General features: G+C 42.1%; 1 protein-coding gene across 1 annotated transcript in view; it reads right to left on the bottom strand.

Moving 5' to 3' along the window:
- Positions 1–24,793, bottom strand: part of CSMD1 (CUB and Sushi multiple domains 1) — a 946,348-nt gene that overhangs the window by 222,715 nt on the left and 698,840 nt on the right. Inside the window, exons 27-28 of the mRNA XM_069973446.1 lie at positions 14,077–14,268; positions 11,610–11,748 (exon numbers count right to left, since the gene is read on the bottom strand). Of these exons, the coding sequence (XP_069829547.1) occupies positions 11,610–11,748; positions 14,077–14,268 (331 nt within the window). The remainder of the gene's footprint in view (positions 1–11,609; positions 11,749–14,076; positions 14,269–24,793) is intronic.

Genomic DNA, 24,793 nt, shown 5'->3' with positions numbered 1-24,793 from the left:
ACAGCAAGAAAGTAAAAACACCATTGGAATCAGCAAATCAAAGGTTAAATATTGCCTTTTTAAAAAGAGCTGATTTTACTGGTGAGTGTCGCAGCTTTGTTTTTCCTATCATTTGAGATTAAAATGACATACACCCCAACACCCCCCTCCCCCCCACCCCCGAAATTTATGTAACTGATGAGCACCACTGCATGTTGTGGTCTCAGTGCTGTATAATACCTGGTGGCAGCTATATTTATGTGCTAATCTATCAACCCATTCTTTATATATTGGTGTAAATTGACAATACCCATTGTATTTGACTATTTATTGTCAATTTTCCCTGTTTTATTCCAACACGAAATTTTTTTGTAAATTTGTAAATGAGTTGTTGTGACACAGGGTAGGAATTCATGTATCCATATGATAAGAACATGAATACAGAGAACAAAATGTTAAATAAAGCTGTGCTCTGATTGGTTACTATGGGCAAAATGAGTTCCTCTTTTAGGCTATGTTCACACGCTGTGAAAACTGGCTGTTCCGTGACCCCGGCTGGGTCACAGAACGGCCGGTCTCTGCCCGGATCATCCCGGCCGGCACTTAAGTACCAGACGGACGATCTTTCCGGCCGCAGGGTTCTGATGCGGGCGCATCAGCACGTGCCCGCATCAGAACCTCCCACAGCACACAATGAAGCAAGCGGCCGGAGCCGCTCCCTTCATTGTGTGAACTGACAGGGTTTCCTATGGCCGCATATCCCATAGAGGAATAGGCCATGTTTAACACTGCATAAAGTACGGCCGTTGTTGCCAACGGCCAAACTTTTACGTAGTGTGAACATAGCCTTAGACAGTTTATTGGCTGAACAGGTCGATGCCATATGAACATGAGTATAAAAAATTAAGCAACTCTGTATCCACCAAACTGCTAATAACATCAATTTAACGAGAATAAATCCTTACTGGTTGTGTCTTTTAACATGTGCCGGCGCCTTGGTTAGAGCAAAAAATAATCTTTTAATCTGCAGCACTGTGTCATACTGGCTTGGCCTAGAGTGTCTGTGCCCCAGGTCTGTGACGCCTCTTCTTTTTTCCTCTCCATCCTCCTCATCATTAGGAACGTCCCCAGACCGGATTTCTATTTATTGCTTGTCTAAACTGCACCTATGTCTCTATGGCAGATGTGCACTGTTTAGACGATCAATAAATAGAAATCCTGCCTTAGGGCGTTCCCAATGAGGAGGGAGGGAGCAAGAAAGAGGAGACGCCCCAGACTTGGGGCACAGACACTCTAGACCAGTGTTTCTCAACCTGCGGTACGCGTACCCCAGGAGGTACGCGCCGCAGGCTGAGGGGGTACGCCGGGAGGTGGGGGGAGAAAATATTTTGGGTGCCGGGACACTGCTATCACCCAGCAGTGTCCCGGCACCTATCCCCGCCGCTTGTCTCACATCCTTCCCCCAGCAGCAACCTTACCAGCTTTCTGTGGGGTACAGGACATGGTGAGGCTGCTGGGGGAAGGATGAAGTCCGAGGTCACAAACCAGCAGCCTCTCAACTCACTGTCTCTGAGGCCCTGCTGGTCCGGCCGCCTGCGTGGACAACAGCCTGCCGCCGCATCTCCTCTCCGCCGGGTCACCTCAGGCAGCCTGTTCGGGATTCGTCCCCAGGCAGCCTCACGCTCTTCCCCCGCGGCTCCCGGATCGGGTTGCAGCGTCCAGCCGGGGGCTCCAGGAGGATATGCGGCAGCCTGGGGACGAATCCCCCCATCATCACCTCTCTCCCCCCTCCACCTCCTCTCTACCCCCATTATCACCTCTCTCCCCCCTCCACCTCCTCTCTACCCCCATCATCACCTCTCTACGCCCATCATCACCTCTGTACCCCCATCATCAGCTCTCTCCCCCCTCCACCTCCTCTCTACCCCCATCATCACCTCTCTACGCCCATCATCACCTCTGTACCCCCATCATCAGCCCTCTCCCCCCTCCACCTCCTCTCTACCCCCATCATCACCTCTGTACCCCCATCATCAGCTCTCTCCCCCCTCCACCTCCTCTCTACCCCCATCATCACCTCTGTACCCCCATCATCAGCTCTCTCCCCCCTCCACCTCCTCTCTACCCCCATCATCACCTCTGTACCCCCATCATCAGCTCTCTCCCCCCTCCACCTCCTCTCTACCCCCATCATCACCTCTGTACCCCCATCATCAGCCCTCTCCCCCCTCCACCTCCTCTCTACCCCCATCATCACCTCTGTACCCCCATCATCAGCTCTCTCCCCCCCTCCAATTCTTCTCTACCCCCATCATCCCCTCTCTACGCCCATCATCACCTCTGTACCCCCATCATCAGCCCTCTCCCCCCTCCACCTCCTCTCTACCCCCATCATCACCTCTGTACCCCCATCATCACCTCTCTCCCCCCTCCACCTCCTCTCTCCCCCTCCACCTCCTCTCTCCCCCCTCCACCTCCTCTCTACCCCCATCATCACCTCTCTACCCCCATCATCACCTCTCTACGTAAAAAGTGGAAGTCCACAGCTCCAAGTAAAATGTAAAGTCTTTATTAGAAATCCTCTTAAAATCCAAACATAACAATAGAAAACACTCCGACGCGTTTCAGGACACTGGTCCCTTCATCATGGCAAATTTATACTGAATATTACAAGCTTTTATAAGAGGATATGACCAGTATGTTACAAGAGATACGCCCCCCAAAAGGGAGGAGAAAAACATCACATGATGCTAACAGGTGTGTGCTAATAGTTGACTCCTCCTCTCTACCACCATCATCTCCTCCCTACCCCCATCATCTCCTCTGTACCCCCTCCACATCCTCCCTACCCCCACCACCTCCTCTCACCTCTCATCACTCATCACCTTCTCTCACCCCCATCACCACTCTCCTCCTTTCCTCCTCTCTCCCCTGTCTTCCTCTCCCCCCTTCACCTTCTCTCTCTTCCTCTCCCTTCTTCACCTACTCTCTTCCCTGTCTTCCTCTCCCCCATCACCTCCTCTCTCCCCTGTCTTCCTCTCCCCCCTTCACCTCCTCTCTCTTCCTCTCCCCCTTCACCTTCTCTCTCTTCCTCTCCCTCTTCACCTCCTCTATCCTCCTCTTTCCTTCTTTTCCCCCTCAGACCTTACTCTCCCCTTAATCTCCTTGTGGCTCAGAGGCTGGAGAATAGAGGAAGATCCCCTCCATGGGCGGATAACGTGAGTATGATTTTTTTTTTTTTTTTTTTTGTTGGGGCAGGAGGGGGAGGGAGTAGAATGGTGGGCATTACTATGGGGACAGGGCAGGAGGCATTATTACTATATGGGGGGGTCATAGAAGGAAATATTATTTTTAAATGAGGGATCCTAAATACGGGGACAACCCACACACCGACTCACTTTACAGCGCATTACACCAAACAGCGAAATTATTACTGTATGGGAGCCTATAGGTTGGAAAAAGGGAGGGAAGTTAAAGGAAAACTGTGACGCCTAAGATGTTTGGCAGGTTCTCTGGCAAGAGGTAAATTGTAGCTGCAAGAAATCATCATGGTGGTCTGGGCCAGATGGAGAGGAAAATGAAAAGTGATATATGGCTACATGGGGAGGTATCTGGCTATAGAAGGAGGTATCTTAACTACATGGGGAGATGTCTGGCTGCAAGGGGGTAGGTATCTGGCTAGATGGGGGAGGTATCTGACTACATAGGGGGAGGTATCTGACTACATGGGGAGATATCTGACTACATGGGGGAGGTATCTGGCTACATGGGGGAGGTGTCTGACTACATGGGGAGATATCTGACTACATGGGGGAGGTGTCTGACTACATGGGGAGATATCTGACTACATGGGGGAGATATCTGACTACATGGGGGAGATATCTGGCTACATGGGGGAGAGGTATCTGGCTACATGGGGGAGAGGTATCTGGCTACATGGGGGAGAGGTATCTGGCTACATGGGGGAGAGGTATCTGGCTACATGGGAGAGAGGAATCTGACTACATGGGGGAGGTATCTGCCTACATGGTGGAGGTATGTGACTACATGGGGAGAGGTATGTGACTACATGGGGGAGGTATCTGGCTACATGGGGAGGTATCTGACTACATGGGAGGAAGTATTTGGCTACATGGGGGAGGTATCTGACAACATGGTGGGAGGTATCTGTCTACGTATAAGGGGTATCTGGCTACATAGGGGAGATATCTGGCTACATGGGGAGGAGGTATCTGGCTACATGGGGAGATATCTTGCTGCATATAAGGGGTATCTGGCTACATATAAGGGGTATCTGGCTACATGGGGGGAGGTATCTGACTACATGAGGAGGTATCCGGCTACATGGGGAGATATCTTGCTACATATAAGGGGTATCTGGCTACATAGGGGAGATATCTGGCTACATAGAAGAAGGCCTCTTGACCACATGGCGGAGGTATCTGACTACATGGGGGAGATATCTGGCTACATAGAAGAAGGCCTCTTGACTACATGGGGGGAGGTATCTGGCTCCAGGGGGACATATCCATCTCTGTGGGATATATCCCACCTGCTTCTCTGGCACCCAGTTTACTGACAGCCTGCTCAGCCAATCAGTGCACAGTCCCACCGTAGCCACTGATTGGATGAGCGGGCTGTCAGTGAGCTGGGAGCCAGAGAAGCAGGTGGGAGTACAGGGAGGTAAGTATGATCTGTTAAGGGCCGGCAGCTAATTAGGTAAATAGGCAGTGGCTACATTCTCGCAGCAGATAGAAAATCCTCTGTGAGAATGCAGAGCCATAGGCCATAACAGTACAGAGTATCGCAGTGGATTTTGCTGTGAAACATACATGTAAATCTACCCTGGGCAATGTTATTAATGGATGGCATCGTTGGGGGTACTCGGCTGGAGCATCTTGTCGCATGGGGGTACTTGGCCTTAAAAGGTTGAGAAACACTGCTCTAGACCACAACAGTGTGATTAAACGATAATTTTTTGTTCTTACCAAGGCACCAGGCGTATTTTAAAAGACACGACTGGTAAGGATTTACTTTCATCACATGGAGGTACTAGAGGTTTGGTGAGGTGGGTTGGTGGCTTAGTCGCTTAAAATTGTGTATTGGAACCCTTTATTAATGAATTTAAAAAAATAATAATAAGAGTGAATGAGTCTTAGAAAGAAATTTTTGTTGAATAGAGAATTATTTGATTATGAAGAAAGAAATATAGTAACTGGAATAAGAAAGGTATTATCCTTATGCTTTGTAATGAATAACCTAGCGAAGCGTGCAAATAGATGATATCGCACAGAAGGTGCAGATAAGTATTAAATGTTAATACAGGCAAAGACACAACAGATCTGTTGGCTCTGGAATAAATGAATATTACCTTAATTCTAATAGAAATCGGTCTACAAGCTTGTGCTTTATTGTTCCTGACGCATATATTAGATTGGGTATTCATGTGCTGAGCCTGAACATGTCTTCATATGAAAAGATTTATTTTCAGAGCATTAAAGTGAAGCAGCAGGGTAGTGTGAACACAACAAATGAATGACAATCATCCATCCTTGCCCCCTGTTGGTACCCCCGGCCTCTGTCACTGATTGGCTGAGTGGGCAGTTACTGTGGGTTCATGACAACACGGAGAAACAGGGAATGTATCATTAATGTTCAATCAGTGCACATTTATTATTAGTGGCTTTTGTTCATAAATCACTAATGCTGGCGGACATCAATCCAGTCGAGACCACACTTAAATGGCTACGTCTGCTAGTTTGGTGGAACACTAACACTCATTAGCTTTTCAGTGGACTCAGTGAATACATTTTCCCCTAGTGTCTAATCAGAAGACTTTTATAGCTGTGAATTATAGGTGAGGGGAACCGATGGGAGAGCTCCTGCATCTTAAACCCTAGTGACTGTGGCATCCAGGACATAAAATAATGTGCATCACAGTCATGCAAGCAGTGTGATCAATGTACAGTATATATCAATGTCCATATTAGGACAGAGAAGTCAAAGTCAAGAATCATTTTTAAACACGTCTAACATCTGACTATTGACAACTATTGACTTGAGTATTGACGTACGTGACTTTTGACAACACACTACTGACACCAGACTACTGACATTTGATACCTGACTTCTGATAACTCACTACTGTCACCTGACTACAGATAAATGACTACGGGTGACTGACTACTGACATCAGACTACTGACAACTGGCTACTTATACCTGATTACAAACTTCTGATAATTTAACACTAATAACTATCGACAGATGACTACTAACTACTCATACCTGACTTCTGATAAAATGATGTGTGATATCTGATCTTTGTATTGTCAACAGTCACATATCACAAGCCACTATTTAGTTCGAATTTCAGGTCTAGTTTCACTTTTACTTCCATTGCTAGGCTACACAGCTAGCTTGCATTTTTAGATAACAAAATGAACAATGATATCTGATCTTTGACTTGTCAGAAGTCATTTCTTACTATTCATTGCTAACATAGCTGAGTTTTGAAACATTGTATTTATTTCAGTTTTATAAATTATATATACATATATATATATATATATATATATATATATATATATATATATATACACACACACAGATTAAGTATGTTCACACTACGTATATTTCAGTCAGTATTGTGGTCCTCATATTGCAACCAAAACCAGGAGTGGATTAAAAACACAGAAAGGCTCTGTTCACACAATGTTGAAATTGAGTGGATGGCCGCCATTTAATGGCAAATATTTGCTGTTATTTTAAAACAACGGCTGTTATATTGAAATAATGGAAGTTATTTACTGTTATATGGCGGCCATCCACTCAATTTCACCATTGTGTGAACAGATCCTTTCTGTGTTTTTAATCCACTCCTGGTTTTGGTTGCAATATGAGGACCACAATACTGACTGAAATATATGCAGTGTGAACCCAGCCTGTCAGTCAGCAGCTCCAATGCTTCTGCTTTAAGCCAGCAATGTGGAGAGAGGTATTTGTAAAACTAAAACAAATACAATTTTTCAAAACTCAGCTATGTCAGCAATGAACAGTGAAAATTGACTTCTGACAAGTCAAAGATCAAATATCACTGTTAATTTTGTTACCCGAAAAATGCAAGCTAGCTGTGCAGCCTAGCAATGGAACTGAAAATGAAACTAGACCTGAAACTCAAACTGAATAGTGACTTGTGATACTTGACTGCTGACAATTAAGAGATCAGATATCACACATCATTTTACCAAAAGTCAGGTATGAGTAGTCAGTTGTCAAGTATCAGTAGTCAGGTGTCAATAGTCAGTTATCAGTAGTCAGTTATTAGAATTCACTTGTCAAAAGTCAGTAGTCATATGTCAGTTATCAGAAGTCAGTAGTCAGGTCTCAGTAGTCAGTTATAAGTAGTCAGGTATCAGAACTCAGTAGTCAGGTATCAGAACTCAGTTATCAATACTCAGGAATTAGATGGTGTCAGGTGTCAGACTTGTGTAAAAATGATTCTTGACTCTGACTTCTATGTCCTAATATGGACACTGTGCACTTGCCTCACCAACATTTTATGGAGCTGTCCACAGTTCAGCAAATACAAATACTTCAGCAAAGTATTTCCGCAAATCTGACCCGTGGAAATATGCTTTAAATTAATGATTATTTCTGCAGGTGAAACTCCATATCAGCTAATCTATAGCGTGGAGATTTCTGCAGATTTTGGACAGAAATGCTGCAAACATTTTCTAAAGCAGCTTCTTCCTGTGAACATATAATCCACGACTGCTCTAGAAAATAAATAAATAGTGTAATTTTTTTGCTTGCTCTATGGTGGCATTTTTTATGGTAATTTTTTTTCTTATATACATAAACTTTTTTTTTTCTTCTTAATAACATCCTCCCTTTAAATAACAAAATAGTATATATTAATATAAAAATCTTCTCATGGAATAATAATAAGAAGTCCAGTGAAAATTTTTATTAAAGTATTGTATTGCCTCCCAAAAGTTATACAAATTACCAATATACACTTATTACTGGAAATGCTTATAAAGGGCTTTTCTCCCTGCACTTACTACTGCATCAAGGCTTCACTTCCTGGATAACATGCTGACGTCACTTCCTGGATAACATGGTGATGTCACTTCCTGGATAACATGGTGATGTCACTTCCTGGATAACATGGTGATGTCACTTCCTGGATAACATGGTGATGTCACGACCCGACTCCCAGAGCTGTGCAAGCTGTGGCTGCTGGAGAGAATGGTGACAGAGGGATGCTCAGTGTCCCTCCAGTGCTCTGTGTCCCTCAGTGTCCCTCTGCCATCATCCTCTCCAGCAGCCACAGCCCGCACAGCTCTGGGAGTCAGGTCGTGACATCACCATGTTATCCAGGAAGTGACATCACCATGTTATCCAGGAAGTGACATCACCATGTTATCCAGGAAGTGACATCACCATGTTATCCAGGAAGTGACATCACAATGTTATCCAGGAAGTGACATCACAATGTTATCCAGGAAGCGACATCACCATGTTATCCAGAAAGTGAAGCCTTGATGCAGTAGCATGGAAAAGTGCAGGGAAAAAAGCACTTTATAAGCATTTCCCGTAATAAGTGTATATTGGTGATTTGTATAACTTTTAAGGGGCAATACAGTACTTTAATAAAAAAATCTTACCGGACTTCTCCTTTAAGTTACCTTGTCTTGAAGGGGTCAACAGAAAAACATATTCTTAAATAAAACTTTTGGAATAGCTCTGAATTGATTTGCAGAAAAAGTTTGATGTGCATTGAATAAAGTGCTTTCCTTGCACAACTTCTTAACTCTTATAACTTTTTTTTTTAGTTTCTGAAAGCTTTGCATATACTTATATAAGTGTATGATGATTGTTTTGTGAGTTGGTACATTATCTCTCTTTCACAAGGAGCTAGGAACATAATTATGTGGAATTCACTTAACAGCTGTTTCCAAAGCTCACTTCATCTCACATGTTTAACACAACAAAGGATTGATAGTCACTAAATACAGTTCTCTCCTGATCTCTATTCAGTCCAGACCTCAGACAAGATGCTAGCAATCCCTGGATGCTTTATTCCTCTGTTACAACTGCTTTAACGCAGAAGTGATAGCTTTATTAAAGGAGTTAAGGCCCTTTTACACCAAAGGATTATCGGCCATATTTGGCTGCTTATTGGCCATCATGGGCAATAATCCCATAGTGTAATGTTGCGTTTCTACAGAGAGCGATAATTCGCCCAATCAAACGATTAACGATTTCGAAGTAACAATGTGTTTTTTAAAAACGATCAGCGTTTAGAAGGAATGATATATCGTTTGGAAAATTCATTATTGCGATCGTTTTAAGATCACTTAAGCTTATCTCACACATAGGGTAAATTGGTGAAAGACTGTTTACAAGAAGCGATCTGCGAATTTTTAGCGAACGTCCAACGTCGATTTGAGAACATGTTGAAAGACCAAAATGAACGATTTCTTGCTCGTCGCTTGATCGTCCGCTTTGTTTACACAAGTCGATTATCGCTCAAATGCGATAGTTATCTCAAAAATTCGATTGTTGTCTTTAATTGTCTTTCAACATGTTGAAAATCAAACGAGGAGGAGAGCAACGATCTGCTGCCATTGCTCAGAATTACAGGAACAGCGGCAGCAGATCACTGCTATCTCCTATGGGCTTCTTGGATGATCTAAAGATCTAAATACTACCCCCCACAGCTCCCCGCACCCCCTTTCCCCGCATTTACCAGCTCGCTGTCGGCGCATGTAATAGCGCTGGCAGCTAGTGGGGAACAAGGAGCAATCTGCACTCACTTGCTCCCGGAGATCACCACATGTAATGGGGGCCCCTGAGCTCCTGTTGAAGTTACATAGAGCAACACAATGCGTTGAGCAAATCCTCCATCTCTGTTCGACTCTGTTACTCCATGGTGCAGGTTGTATATACTTAGTACTTGATTTAGCACCTGGTTCAGTGTGTTTCTTTACAGGTTGGGTTGCCACTAGCTGTCATTTTTGTATTGTTACCTTACTGCTACTCTCTGCACCAACCTGTTTTACACATATTAACCTCTTTTTTCCCCCTTATCCGGGATGTACTGTAGTTAGCTGGGCTTAGCGGCTGGGACAGGGATGTTAGCACACCTTATTGTGGTGATGCTAGGTGTTTGCTTTTTGTTTTTATAGTTTTTTTTTTTTTTTTTTTTTTAATTGAGCTTTAATAAAAGTTTATATTTTTTATTACAAGGTGTTCTGGTTTCTAGTATTTTCTCTTTTTTTTGTCTTTGCAAATATTTAAAGGAGGCGAATAACGTTCTTCAATTTTTACGTTATGTATCTGTCGAAGATACATGTGAGTACGTACATTTTTTTTTTTTTTTTAATAAATAGGACCTTGTACAAACTTACTATACAAATGCCAAGGCATGGCAGAGCCATCTTTCTCATTGGGCAGGGTAGGCCACTGTCAGGTGCCCATGACTCATAGGGGGCCCCTCTGGCCAGGAGAGGGAGAGACAGAAGATGATCCTGAACTATTGTCTCCCGTGCAGCAGTGTCAGCTACCTATATCTACAGATGACAGCCTGGGGAGAGGAAGGATGAGGCCAGTCCCAGTCTAGAGTGTACGGCCCAATCACTGGCCGGCCAATCTGGGAGTTGTTTACATGGAGCACGGCTGGGTTCAGCCCTGTCCTGATTGTGGAGATGGGAGGAAACAGCACTGCGTCCTGCTCTACAACAAGGAGGAGCGCTGCTGCTGAGTGGGGGACAGGTGATGGGACACTGAGGTCAGGGACGGCGGGGGGGGGGGCAGTTCCCAGCTCTGTCCAGGGGCCCATAATACTCTTAAACAGCCATGGGAAGCTACATATTTATTAAAAGGTTAATAACAATTGCAGTTATATAAATCACATCTCCTTCGGGTAGCTTTACACGCACCGGATCCGCAGCGGATTTCACGCTGCAAGTTTTCAGAGAAATCTGCTGTGGATCCTGGTAGGGTGAAGGTCTATGGGGTTACATAGCCGCAGCAAAATTTTCATTCCACTGCGGATATGTAACCTGGCCCCTTTAGGTATAGATTTAGTTCATGAATTACGCCTGCGAGCCTTGCCACGCTACTCTGAGCCCCCGGCCCATCCATCGGGCGAACAAAGCATACGCCAGGGACAAGAGACAAATCTGCGTCTTCTTCCTGGCGTACGCCCCTGCCGTAACGTTCATAAAGTGAAGCACACGATGTAATGTTCAGAAAGTGAAGCACACAACGTAACGTTCATAAAGCACACAAGTAAAGACATTCTTATCAATATTCTCATCAGTAATATGTTTTTCATCAAAACAGGAAGTAGGAATTTTTGAGAAATATATTTTGACTGGATAACCTTTACTTTTGTATTTATATTACAGTTTTCGGCATCGGTATACAGATATAGGAAAGCCATACATTGTGTTTGTTATTCCCCCATAAACTTGCATTGATGGTGTAGGCATTGGATATATGCTTCAGGGCTTAGTAACACAATGTAATTAAGAGCCCATTGAAGTGACAAATTATCTCATTTCTAGATCTGACATTCGGAACCTGTTACAAAGCTTTGCTTCTCTATATAACGTGTACCTTTTGAATATCAAGGCAATGACAAAGTCTGGATTTACTTTTATTCTCCAGTCACACTCTTTTCCTGCAGGATAAGGTTGAGGGTAGTTTGGTGATAAAATAACACCCGCTGGGCCTGTCAGGTTTCCACCACATGCAGCTGTCATAGCAAGACAAGAAACAAAATCAATCAGATGTTAATCTATAGAACAGCATATTGCAATTACATTGCTTGTCTAAGGTAAATGTATGCACTGCCTAAACCATTCATATTAGTATACCAATAATTTAGCCTTGTCTTTGACTTAATGTATTTAAAGGGAAACTGTCAACCGAGAATCACAGGTAAAACTGCTGCCGGGCATGAACAGTACAAAGGACGTACACTTAAGTGTCACTGTGTAAGTGTTCCCCTGTGCAATGTGCCCGCTTCTATGGCATGTCTATGACCCTGCTGGTGTCTGTCCTGCTTTACCGCCCCTGCTGCCGTACAATGCCCCAGCAGTGTCACAGACATGCCTCCAGCATACTGGCCTTGCCTTGGAGCAGTTATTTTTTAAGATTCTCAACTGCCAGTTATTTAGTCAATAAACAAAGGCCGTTATTGCAGAGTGCATCAACGACCATTGTTTATCAGCACTACTTCATTAAATAGCAGTCTATGGAAGCATGGCCATAGTGTATACATCCTGTGTACACTACGGCCATGGTTTTCTGCGGTCGCATAAAAAAAAAATTGACAGCTCTATTTTGTGCAGCTGCTATTCAGTCAACAGCGGCCGTACAAGATAGCCTGTGCTCATAAAGTAAAGTACGGTTCCCAGCTGTACTTTACATTGTGCTCTATGGCTAATTGGAGTGCCAAATTTGCCCGCATTGCAATTAAAATAAAGTGATGTTCATTCATACTGCAGTATCGGTCGGGTGAGCATCTCAGACATCGGCTGTTGCTTGACCTAGCCAGGTCAAACAATGGCCGATGTTTATACATTTCGTGAACATGACCTTAGGCTATGTTCACACAAAATATTTTTTTATGACAAGAACGGCCGTTGTTTTCAATTAAAACAAGGGCCATTCCTATGATAGAAAAATGTGTTGCAGTCGTTGTTTGCTCAGTGTATTGAACGACCATTGTGTAAACAATTGACATGTTAATTACTCCCGGCCTTGTGTACAAAAGCCTTTGTTATTGAGTGCTAAACAACGGCCATTGTACAGTACATACCCTGTGTGAACATAGCCTTAACAATTACCTTTTTTGTCACTCTGTTTCTCCCCATCTGCTCATTCTCAGTGCAGCAAGTCTAAACATAGGCTTATCAGCTCATGTGGGTGGCAGACTACAATTCCCATCATGCATTGCTGACATCTTCTCTACCTGTGCTCCCCTGGCTGACAAAGAGCATAATGTGCTCTCTCACTGCTCAGCCTCTAACAATAATTCCTAGTTGCCATCTCCTACTGATTCAAAGACAAACAACTCTCCATATTAAAAATCCTAGAGCTGCATCTGAGCATGTGTGACCAGCAAACTGAAGCTTAACTACAGGTCGTAACCCTAAGTGATGAGCTATAAACATACATTGATGAACAATATTTGTTAAACTATTGAAAACATTTGATTACTGTTTAATTATGAGATTTTTTTTTACTGTGTATCATTTACTCTTCAATGGAGTCAGGTTTTGTTTACCAAGATATTCCTACAATGTGTTAGCACTCCCTCACCAGAAGTGCTGTAATGGCATCTCATACGTTATTCTTTTGCCTTTTAAAACCTATTACAAAGTTTCTTAAAGTGTCAATGTTGTTTTTTGTTTTGTTTTGTTTTTTCCAGAAATTAATAGTACAGGCGATTTTTAAGAAACATTTTAATTGGGTTTATTAGGCAAATATACCATGATCTGCATTCAAAAAGCCTTTCCACGGGTCCCCCCTCCCTCCTCTCTCTCATTCACTGCTCATTATCAGGAAATCTCGACTTTTTTATATCAGTCGAGTATTGTGTAATCTATGGAGAGGGGAGGGAGGAGGAAGGAGATTAGTCTGTAGCAGAGAGCAGAGAACAAAGGATTACACAGTAGGAGCTGTGTGAAAGCTGGTATTCAGAGGTCAGAGAGGTCAGTGCTGACTTCAGAGGAGATAGCCCAGTGATGTATATGTAAATTAACTCTTTCTTGTCTTATTTTGGTGCTTCATCTTCCTCCACCCCTTCCCTCTTCATAGAGAACCATGAATACAGGGGGGAGAGCTTCAAACAGCTTTTTCATGATAAAATGCAGTTTTCAGCTAATAAACCCAATTACAAAGTTTCTTAAAATTGCCTGTACTATTGATTTCTGCAAAAATAAATAAATAAATGACAGTTGCACTTTAAAATGTCTCACAGTTTGCTGTTCAAGTCTTCCCTAATATCAAATCACATAGAGACCCATCTTCCCATATGATAAACATAAGTATGCAATAACCAATAAATGCCATATACCTATGCAAGTTGGTGGGTCTGGTTGCCAAAAGAATCTGTTATTTAGCTGCACACATGTAATTTTATTTTGTCCTTGAAGTTGATATCCAGGATCACATTGAAAATTGATAGTATCTCCAGGTTCTCTGCTGTCTCCATATCTGGTGCCATTTTGAGGAATTCCAGGATCATTACATGTTGATGCAACTGAAGCTGTGGGAAACAATAGGATACCATGTACTGTTATAGCAATACTTTATATTACACTGCATGTAGTCACATGATAACAATCATTCCGACCATGAGCCATATTTTAATACCAAGCTGCTAAAGTCATTAAGAAATAAGGGCTTTATGGTGATAAAATATACAATGTATTTAGGAGTTCTTCACTTACGTTCATGTAGATTATGAAACGAAAAATTCCATCCACGGCTTTAAAGGGGTTGTCCGGCGAAAAAAAATTATTCACAGAATAACACACATTACAAAGTTATACAACTTTGTAATGTATGTTATGTCTGTGAATGGCCCCCTTCCCCGTGTTTCCCCCCACCCACGCTAGACCCGGAAGTGTGGTGCATTATACTCACCGCATGTCGTGTCGTCCACGGTCTCCGATCGTCAGCAGTGACGTCTTCTTCGGGAGCTTGGCGGATCTTCCCGAGTGCCGGCCACCCTCTGCAGCGTCATCCGAAGCTCAGCCGCGATTGGCTGAGCATAACTGTGCTCAGCCAATCGCGGCTGAGCGGCTGATGACGCGGCCACGTCATCAGCTGCTCAGCCGCGATTGGCTGAGCACAGTTATGCTCAGCCAATCGCGGCTGAGCTTCGGATGACGCTGCAGAGGGCGGCCGGCACTCGGGAAGATCCACCAAGCTCCCGAAGAAGACGTCACTGCTGACGATCGGAGACCGTGGTCGGCACGCGACAGGTAATGTATAGCGCACCACACTTCCGGGTACACGGGTGGGGGTGGTGGGACACGGGGAAGGGGGCCATTCACAGACATAACATACATTACAAAGTTGTATAACTTTGTAATGTGTGTTATTCTGTGAATAATTTTTTTTCGCCGGACAACCCCTTTAATAAAATTATGGTAGCTTTATTGGGACATCACAAAACAAAAAACAAACAAACAAAAAAAGATAAAAACATGGCCATGATTAAGGGGTTCTAACCCTGCAACGCGTCGGCGTGTTTTTATCTTTTTTTTTTTTTTGTTTGTTTGTTTTGTGATGTCCCAATAAAGCTACCATAATTTTATTGAAGCCGTGGATGGAATTTTTCGTTTCATGGACTTTCCGGGTTGCGGCCCGCAATACAGCCAGAACGTGCTTCACTTCCAGGAGGTCCACACACACATGCGCTAATTGTGGCTATCAAGGGTGAGCTGACATATTCTCCTTTTATGCTCATGTAGATTATCCTATACTTAAAACCGTATTGTAAACCCTTAGAAGGATGGGGGACAACATAAATTTGAATCCCTTCACAACCAGTGGATTTTTTTTATAATCCTTTTGATTTAATATGGCATTTTCCTTTGGATCAGTGGCAGAACAGTTGCAGAAACCCAGAAGCAGAATAGATGCAGTGTTTCTGCCAAAATTAAATAAATAATAATTAAATAAATAAATAATAAATAAATAAATATCAATGTACTTAAAATAAGTTGCAGAAAATTCACATCCGATTTGGACTGTGTAAACATATCCTTAGTAGTATTCTTTGAATTATATATATGGATGTTTTATTAGTAAAGATGAGCGAACCAAACCTGCCAAACCCAGATTAGTTGCGAACTTTGCAAAAAAATTTGGTTTGTTACCGAGCCAAACTTTCCGCAATGCTCTGAGGGGTTCGGCAAGATGGAGGCACTCATGTAAAAAAAAGATAAAAATAAGGATAGGATGGGGCAGCACTGTGACCTGTGATTGGCTGAGTGGGCTGTCACTCTTGTCTCTAGTGTGACAGCCCACTCAGCCAATCAGAGGCCGTCCCATCCCAGTCATGCTGTAATTGGCTGACTGGGTTGTTCCTCCTGAGATAAAAGTGACAGCCCGATCAGCCAATCACAGGCTGATGAGGATAAGACAGCAACACAGCCTCTGATTGGCTGAGCGGGCTGTCACGCTTGTCTCATGATTGACAGCCCGCTCTCCCGTCCTAATCAGCCTGTGATTCACTGTAGAAGATGCCAGGAGAATGAAGGACCCCAAGAGAGCACGGATATGTAAGTATAAGGAGCGGCCTTTAGAAACCGCATTAAAACAGCTAAAACCTGCAGTCATTCAGCTGTTTTAATGGGGTTAGTTAAGGTTCATCATGATCGTCTCGATATGCCGTCTCCTTATGATCATGAACATTATTTGCGGGCATACTTATAACGAGAAGGCCGCCTGTTGTATTTTGGTCTTTAAAATTGTGTTAAAATGACAAGCAGTTGAACTGTAAAAATTCAGTGTTAACTTCAGAAATAAAGAAAGTGCAAGGGCCCCGTCTGACAATATGGACTTATTTAATAACATTTTCTAACGCATTTTTCAGTTCAGTTCAGTATCCGATCTGATAAATAAAAACCATGCCTTCTGCCAGAATAATAACTTTGAAATGTGCTGGGGGTGAAAGAGGCTTCAAGCTATGGTCTTAAAATTATTAGTACAGCAATAAGAATGAACCTAAATAGAAAAAAAAGCCAAGTTTTGTTATAAGAAACCAGTTACAACAGTTACAACAAAGGAAAACAAAATCATAGAAGTGTGAAATAAGTATAAAAAGAAGGTAAGGACAGATGTTTAAAAGGTGAAAACGACTCAATTCGACATGTAACAAAGTGCGAAAAGTGACTAACAATTCTAATCTAAATATAACCCCAAGGCAGAAGGCTTAGTATGTGACTTTGCTACAAAAATAGCAACATGGTTTGGCACAAATTGACATGATTGGCATGAGGAAGCATGATCAGTAAATGGAGGGTATAGGAAGATGGACTTAACAGTTAAAGAAGAAAGAAATGAAATTGTTGCTGAGGAGTACGAGAAATATTTAGAGTGAAAGGGAATAATGGGAAAAAAACTAGACAACAAAAAAAAGTGCAATCTTGTTTATACCAATAATATGACTTATTATGACAATATTATGACTTCACTTGCAAATCAAACTATGAAATCGAATTCCCTCCCCCCCCTTAATTCAAAGTGTTATTTGCTTTTAAAGGAAATCTGTCACCCCCTGTGTCGGGGTGAAGGCAGCCCGAGCCCCCGCTAGAGCCCTGGATGCTAACCCCATCTCGCCAAGTCCCACTCCTGGAGCTGGTCCTCGGATGGAAATATCCATGCTGTCAATTTGCTTTGTTCTGCGAAGCGAATTCCTGCTGTTTTAGAATTCACACAAAAAACTACATGGCGGCCACACATGCTGTCTGGAGCATCACTGGACGGGAGAAAGGGATTAACCATAATCCCTAGTACCCGTCCAATAAGCTACAGGTCCCTCTGTGATGTCAGCACCTTCCCCTCTATATAAGGAGGTTCGGTAACGGAGACGGACAGTCGGCTATGTGTGGAGGAGAGAGGAGGATGGCAGCAGGCAGTTGCAGCAGAGCAGGGAGAGACTAACAGAGTGATATAGGGACAGAGAGGTGAGGAATGGCGGAAATTGGATCACTGACTGGCTGATTGACATTTTTTTTTTTATTCAAATTTTCAGATTTTTGACACTTGCTTTAACAAATTTCGGCCTTCTGTAATAGTCGCAGTACTGTAACTACTATAGTTTTGGGCTGTTTTAATGAAATTTGTTAATATCTTATACACAAATCTTAAGGAGTTTGATGGAAAATTTGCGAAGCTCGTGAAATGAATTTCCTGCTGCCTCACTGATCTCTAGTCATTAAGCATGAGATTGAGGAATTTATGTTGCTATGGAGGGTAATAATCTGCTAAAAAGTTACAATTCAAAAACTCTTCCAATGACTGGAAAAAGTCATTGTGATGTGCTAAGCTGAATAGAGAAGAAAAGGAAAGGGGGGGGGGGTATTCTAGACATCAGCTGTGGATTTAACTGTTTATTTTGCTTTTGACAGCATCTGATCCGTTCCGGATTCACTCATACAGACTATAGAAAAATGTTGTCTGCTAGTATTCCATCACCCTGTGAACTAACCCTCCTTCCTTTTTATCTCTTAATCTGCCGGAACATGCCTGATTTAATCTATGCAACTAATGATCAGATTCTGACAATTTACATACTCCCCATGTAAAGCTATGCTATCTATGCCACCATATGATTAGCCGCTATTATTATTATAGGAAGCGCGGAGAGGCTGTTCTGTATGTGACAAATAGCTAAGACACTTACTAGTTACAGACAGAGAAGGAAGAATCTAGTCTAGTCAACCTGTCTGCAAAGTAAAAGCCTCAGGCTTGCTTCTTGAGATAGCGGAAATGTAAGTGTTGCGAAGAAGAGGAGGGTGGGTTGTAGCCGAAAAGAACAAAGCATTCTTGTAACTCTTTGCTCCCAGGATTTTATTTAAGTACAAATGATACAATTGATAAAGTAACATTTTCAATGCTAAGCCTTTTTATGATGATGTTTTAAGGTAGTTTATTTTCCTATGTGCTGTGAATTATTGCAATAATAGTAGTAATAGTAGTAATAATAATAATATTAATTATTATTATTATTATTATTATTATTATTATTGTTGTTGTTGTTGTTGTTAGTATTGTTATTATTATTGTTGTTATTATTATTGTTGTTATTATTATTATAAAAATAATAATAATAATAATAATAGTATAAAAGCATGTATGCACTACCTGTGAGGGATTATGTAGGCTTATGAAAACATGGCTGCTTTCTTGCAGAAACAGCACCACTCTTGTCCTTAGTTTGGGTGAGTGGTTTTTCAGCTCAGTTCCATCGAAGTGAATGGAGCTGAATTGTCATACCGCACACAACCTGGGGACAGGCGTGGTGCTGTGCTTTAACCGTAACTAAAGGGTCACAGATTCATTTTAACAACTCAAAATTTACATAACTTTGTAGGACCAGTTATTAATCTGTAAGAACAGCTGTCATTGCGGTGTGCCCAAGCCATACATTCCTGGATATTAGAGATAAGTGAAGTGAACTTTTTCCAGTCTGACACAGTGCTCTCTGCTGCCACCTCTGTCAGAGTCAGGAACTGTCCAGAGCAGGCGAGGTTTTCTATGGGAATTTGCTGCGGCTCTGGACAGTCCCTGTCTCGGACAGAGGAGGCGGCAGAGAGCACTGTGTCAGACTGGAGAGAATACATCACTTCCTGCAGGACATACAGCAGATGATAAGTACTGGAAAACTTGATTTTTAAATAAAAGTAAATTACAAATCTTTATATCTTTCTAAAACCAGTTCATTTGAAAAAAAAAAAAAAAAAATTCACCGGAGTACCCCTTAAATAAAAGTCCAATCCCTAGGCCAAACACAGTAGTAGGTACAAAAGAAAGAAGTATCAGTATTTCCTTTATTTCTTTCATTCCTTCTCTTTGGTTTCTTTACTGGCTGGGGTTTAAAAATCTGATTCACAAACTGTCATAAAATTATGCGTCTGATTTTGTCCCATTTCCTTTTAGTTTTATTTCACTTTGTGGCATTGCTGTAATATTTTAAAGGTCTTGACATCTATTTTTTCGATCATTTTATCATCGACAAACCTAAATGTTTTGCTTTCCTGCTATGACTTTTAAATGGCGCATTAAAAATATAATAAGCATTAATATTGAGATTAATTTGTATCTGAAGGATTAAAGAGCTATTTGCATGCTAAGATGATTTTAGTTACAGCGTGTTGAATATATAAATTGTGCGAGCGTGTAATACCAATTCGAGCGGAAATATTTCTCTGCAGGGATATTATCAGTGTTTTAGGTGCGTACTAATTTCTTTTGATTAGACAACACAGGATTTCTTTCCCAGGTGACCTTATTCTCATCACTGGTGGCTGTGACTTTTCCCTTCACTTTCAAGAAAAACTACTGTGCTCAATTATGGCCAACACAAATAAGTCATTGATGTTACAAGTTACTGAGCTACATTCCAAAGTCAATATACAGTATGACCTCCACTGTCAATGTATCTTGATAGAATAAAAATAAGATCAATGAAATTTTCAATTCAGGTACTTCATCTTTCAAGACTAGTTCAGACACTTTTTTTTTTTTTTTTTTTTATTGTGAAGCCCTCTAAATATATTTTAAATAAAAAGAAAGAAAAAAACTTTGTGATATAAAGTTCACATTCCACTGTATTAATAATTTTTATTGTAAAACTTTAATAAAAAAAACATTGAACAAAAAAAACTTTCTTAAAATATATTTCTAATGTTCCTACAGGGCAAATAAATAGAAAGTGGAAATGAAAAATATTTAGTTTCTGGTAATTTTTTTTTAGTGGGTTTTCTATTCTGTTGTTGTGTTGTTGATTTTGCCTAAAGACACAGTCTGACAGGTTTAAATAGTTATGAAAATATATGAACCTCCTCTATCAAATCTGTCCAACAGAATAAAGCTGGCCTTGGTGCCTATACCAACCTGCCACTGTGGTCTTGATGCACAATTGTTGCTCCATGCAAACTCTTCACCGTGGCTATGCGGTAAGGAGAAATTTAAGGGTCCAGCAGTAGGAGCCCCTCCATCACCTTTCCTGTAAATAGGGGATTTTTATTTTTTTTAAACCCCTTTTGGCTTTGTTCACACACTGCCTTTTCTTGACTGCCACACATATTTATTAGGGTTTAACTAGGGACCCTAGGAGTGAGAGTGGCAGAGTCGCCCTTATTAGGGTGGGAGCTCTGTCTGGGACAGAACGAATCGGGTGTAATAGGATAGTGTCAGGGACGGGCTGTCCTATTTCTCCCATACAGTGTACACCTGTCTTCTGCCTGCACATTCTACTAGAAGACCTCAACCGCCTGCTGTGGAATCCATTCAGGATAGGGAATTACCTTCAGGTTATGAATGGCCCAAGATCACTCCAGTATACCCCGTCATCAATCGCCGATGAGGGGTAAGAAAAATTATTTTTCATAGTTTACAATTTGTAGTGTTGTCTGGACATTTTATATGGATACTATTTTTATTGGGAGATTATTAAAAGTTTATTTTTTAGGTCTCATTTTTTGATACTCTTTTTTTTCAGTGAAACTCTTGACTGCTTCACAGGTGTCTTTTAGGACGGCTGTGATTTTGAGGTCAAATATTGGCCATTATTTTCTAATGATAGCCGTAAGTATGCAAATCATGGCCAATATTATGAAATAACGCCTTTTATTTGGATTCAAAATAAGGGCCCTCCTAAAACACTCATCAACAAACACAAAAAAAGACTTGATGGGAATATGGGAATATAACCTTAAAGGAGAGGCCTTATCTTACTTTTAACAGGCAGCAGGGGAGATAGTAACAATTAAACATTGCTTATCTCTGCCGGTGCCCGCAATGCGCCATCTGAACGGGACCCCTGGCAGAAGGCATTTTCCCCTGAGTTGTGATGACTTCACATCTTAGGGGGGGAAATGCCTGTCTCGGCTGATGGACAGCCTGCTCAGTCAATTAATGACTGGAGCAGTGTCCCGCCCCCATCACTGACTGGCTGAGATGCCAGTCCATCAGCCGGATCGTGACATCTGCAGCTCCAGAGATTCCCCAGCAATACAGTCCTGAAGAAGCGTAGGGGGAGATGAGCCTTTGGTATTTTCCCCCCATGTCCCTGCCTTTTTTTAAACCCCTCCCTACCCCCAGAGGCCAGTCTTCTCCTTTAAAGAAAGTAGAAACTTACTTGTTACTAAATATTTAGGCAGGAATATATGCATGAAGAGTTCTGAAATTCATATTTTACAAAACTATATAAACAACTCTTTATTTCAATTTTCAATTTTCTGTCAAAGTAAAAAAAAAAAAAAAAAAAAAAGTTTTACACAATGTCAAAAATAATTGGTGTTACCAATAAGCATCATTTAAATGCAACAATATTTAGCAAATGCTATTCACTGAATAATGTTATTTATGAAAAAATTCTGTACAAGTTAAAGGGTTCTGTTGGATTAACCCCAGACTCACTGCCACTGGAAAGTTAATGCTAAAAAGATAAGATATATTTTAGCATGAAAAAGAGCAGAAATAAATATAGTAAATGCAGCTGAAGAATGTACTTCTGTCTATATTACACCTAGGCAGTACAAAACTCAAATACAATAAAAAATACATAAAAAAGCAGATATCCACACACAAATAAGTCTGCCTAAGGCTAAGTGCAAATCTATTTCAAAAGTTGTCCAGCTAGTGCTGATCCGAGACTTTTGTGCCTTTGGCTCAGTCGCATCCTTAGTTTACCCTACCCTAAATGAAGGCTGCACAAAAACTTTTTTTGGAATTACTGAGTGATTTTAGCTATTGAGTGACAGATGCAATCCAAACTATTGCACCTACTGTCTAAGGCTATGTTCACACAATGAAAGTTTCCTATTAATCACGGCCGTTGTTGCAGATTTGCAACAATGACTGTGATTAATAGGAAACTCACGTTGTGCTGCCATCTATGGAATCCTGGCCGGAGTGTATACACATAGTATACACTCCGGCCAGGATCACTAGCAGCCGTAGAAAAAAAAATGACATGTCAGTTTGTGCAGCCACTATTCATTTAATAGCGGCCACACAAGCCTGACAGGTCACACAATGGAGAGTGCGGCTCCAGTCGCACTCTCCATTGTGTTCAATGGTAAATTGGGATACGAGCACACATGAGTACGCCCGCTTCCTAATTCAGCACAAATGAAGATCACTGGCCGGTGCTGCAGTACCGGCCGATATGATCTTCACTAACACTGGCCATTCTGTGACACGGCCGGGTCACAGAATGGCCGGTGTTTCACAAAGTGTGAACCCGGCCTCAGAATGCAGTTGCAGCAAAAATAAATCATAAGCATTGCACGAGTCTCTATACACACAAGTCTCCATACAGACCCAGACTTATTCTACACTCTACGGAGAAATGCGCCTTAAACACTTAAGTCCTGATTTCTTTTTTCTTGCAGATTCCAGTCCTGCTGTGTTCCAACTTGGCTGCCTAAGTTTCTCCAGCTTCACCTCGCCGCCAAGCTAAGCCAGCCTCCTGACTTGCAACAGCAAGTCCATTCTGCCTTATGGTGGGCACTGGTGAAGACTCATAGACTCCGCTCCCTGGTACAGATTATGTCATCAGTAGTTGTGGTACAGCGGATCCACGTCTCCAGCTATTAAACCACCACAAATGGATAGGCCACAAGCCCACAAATCAGAACCAGAGATGAGTCAAAAAAACAAGCCAAAGAATTGGAACAAAATGAGAAATAAACAGGACAAAATTAGAACCAAAAGAAGAGACCGTATAACAAGCCGAGGTCAAAGTGAAATAAAAACTGGAGTCAAAGCCGAGGTCATCAAATAAAAGCAGGGGTCAGGTACACAGATATAGCAAGGTAACAAAATTCTAGTGTAGGTGGGCAAGCCACAAACTGACACAGGTATCTGCTGGAGGTAAACGCCTGTTAAAATGTCCCTCCAAATTCTCAGAAGAAACGCCGGGTCACACAATTGGCCCAACGTTCCCGCAGAAGAGGTTAATTGACCCCCAGCTTTAATGGGGTTGGCCAGAAGGAGGAGGCAGTCACCACAGAAACACAGACAGTTAAGTTCTCAACAGTATCATACTGTTTTTTCAACAAAAAGTACTAATATTAGTAAACAGTAGGTTAGTAAATAAAGTTTTGCACTAGTTCAGTGTGACATATTAAGAACTTTTTTCAAAGTAAAAGGAGATTAGAATAGGCCATCAATGTTTGATCGTCTGAGACCTACATATAGACAGTAGGACATATTCAGTATATTGGCAGCTGTCTCTGGTGCTGCAGCTTAGTCCCATCCAAGTCAGCCACTGCACATGTGTAAACAATGAAGGACATGCAGAAGTTATCTAGGCTTAGGACCCACCAAAATGGCTTAAAGGGTTGTATAACAAAGCAAGTTTGATAAAATCACACATGCACAACATACATACAAGTCAAGTAACTGACTTCCCTATACTGTTTTTCTCCCCCATGGATCTTATAACTTCCTGGTTTCCTCTCTGAGGTTATAATTGAACTGAGCATGCCTGGCTCACCTTTAGTGAACAAAACACTGCAAAATGCCTCATTTGTGTCACAATTTTGATCATTTGCAGAGAAAAAATAATAAGATAATAAAATAATAACATCTGAACTGTTTAATGACTGGAATTGTGGGTCCGCTGTACCGCTGTTAGCAATTGCGTAAGGCGCATCAGGAAGCTGAGTCTAAGGGGCCGCTGGTCTTCACCAGTGCCCACCACAAGAAGGGATGGACTTGCTGCAGCAGGCAACCCTCAGCTCGCTAACCCTGGCTTGGCTTGCAAGTGGCGGCGGGTGAGGTGCAGCTGGAGACACGTAGGCAGGCAAGACCACAACAGAACTCAATGCTGGAAGCGGGAAAGCAGTCATAGGCAAGGACCACAGATAGCTGGAACCAGGAACGTCAGGAATCACGGGCAGGAATCACGTAAAGCTATGGAACCATGCAAAGGCTCCAACAGGGAATTTCAGGACAGGTGCAGCTTTATAGGGGAGGTGATTGGTGCACATACAGTTAGGGACTCACTGTCCCTTCTAATTTAGCACAGGCGGCACGCATGCGCC

The sequence above is a fragment of the Dendropsophus ebraccatus genome, chromosome 6, assembly GCF_027789765.1.
Source record: "Dendropsophus ebraccatus isolate aDenEbr1 chromosome 6, aDenEbr1.pat, whole genome shotgun sequence".
In the NCBI taxonomy this organism is placed as follows: domain Eukaryota; kingdom Metazoa; phylum Chordata; class Amphibia; order Anura; family Hylidae; genus Dendropsophus; species Dendropsophus ebraccatus.
Note: the sequence above shows the minus strand (reverse complement) of the source record. Positions and strands in the feature narration are given on the sequence as shown.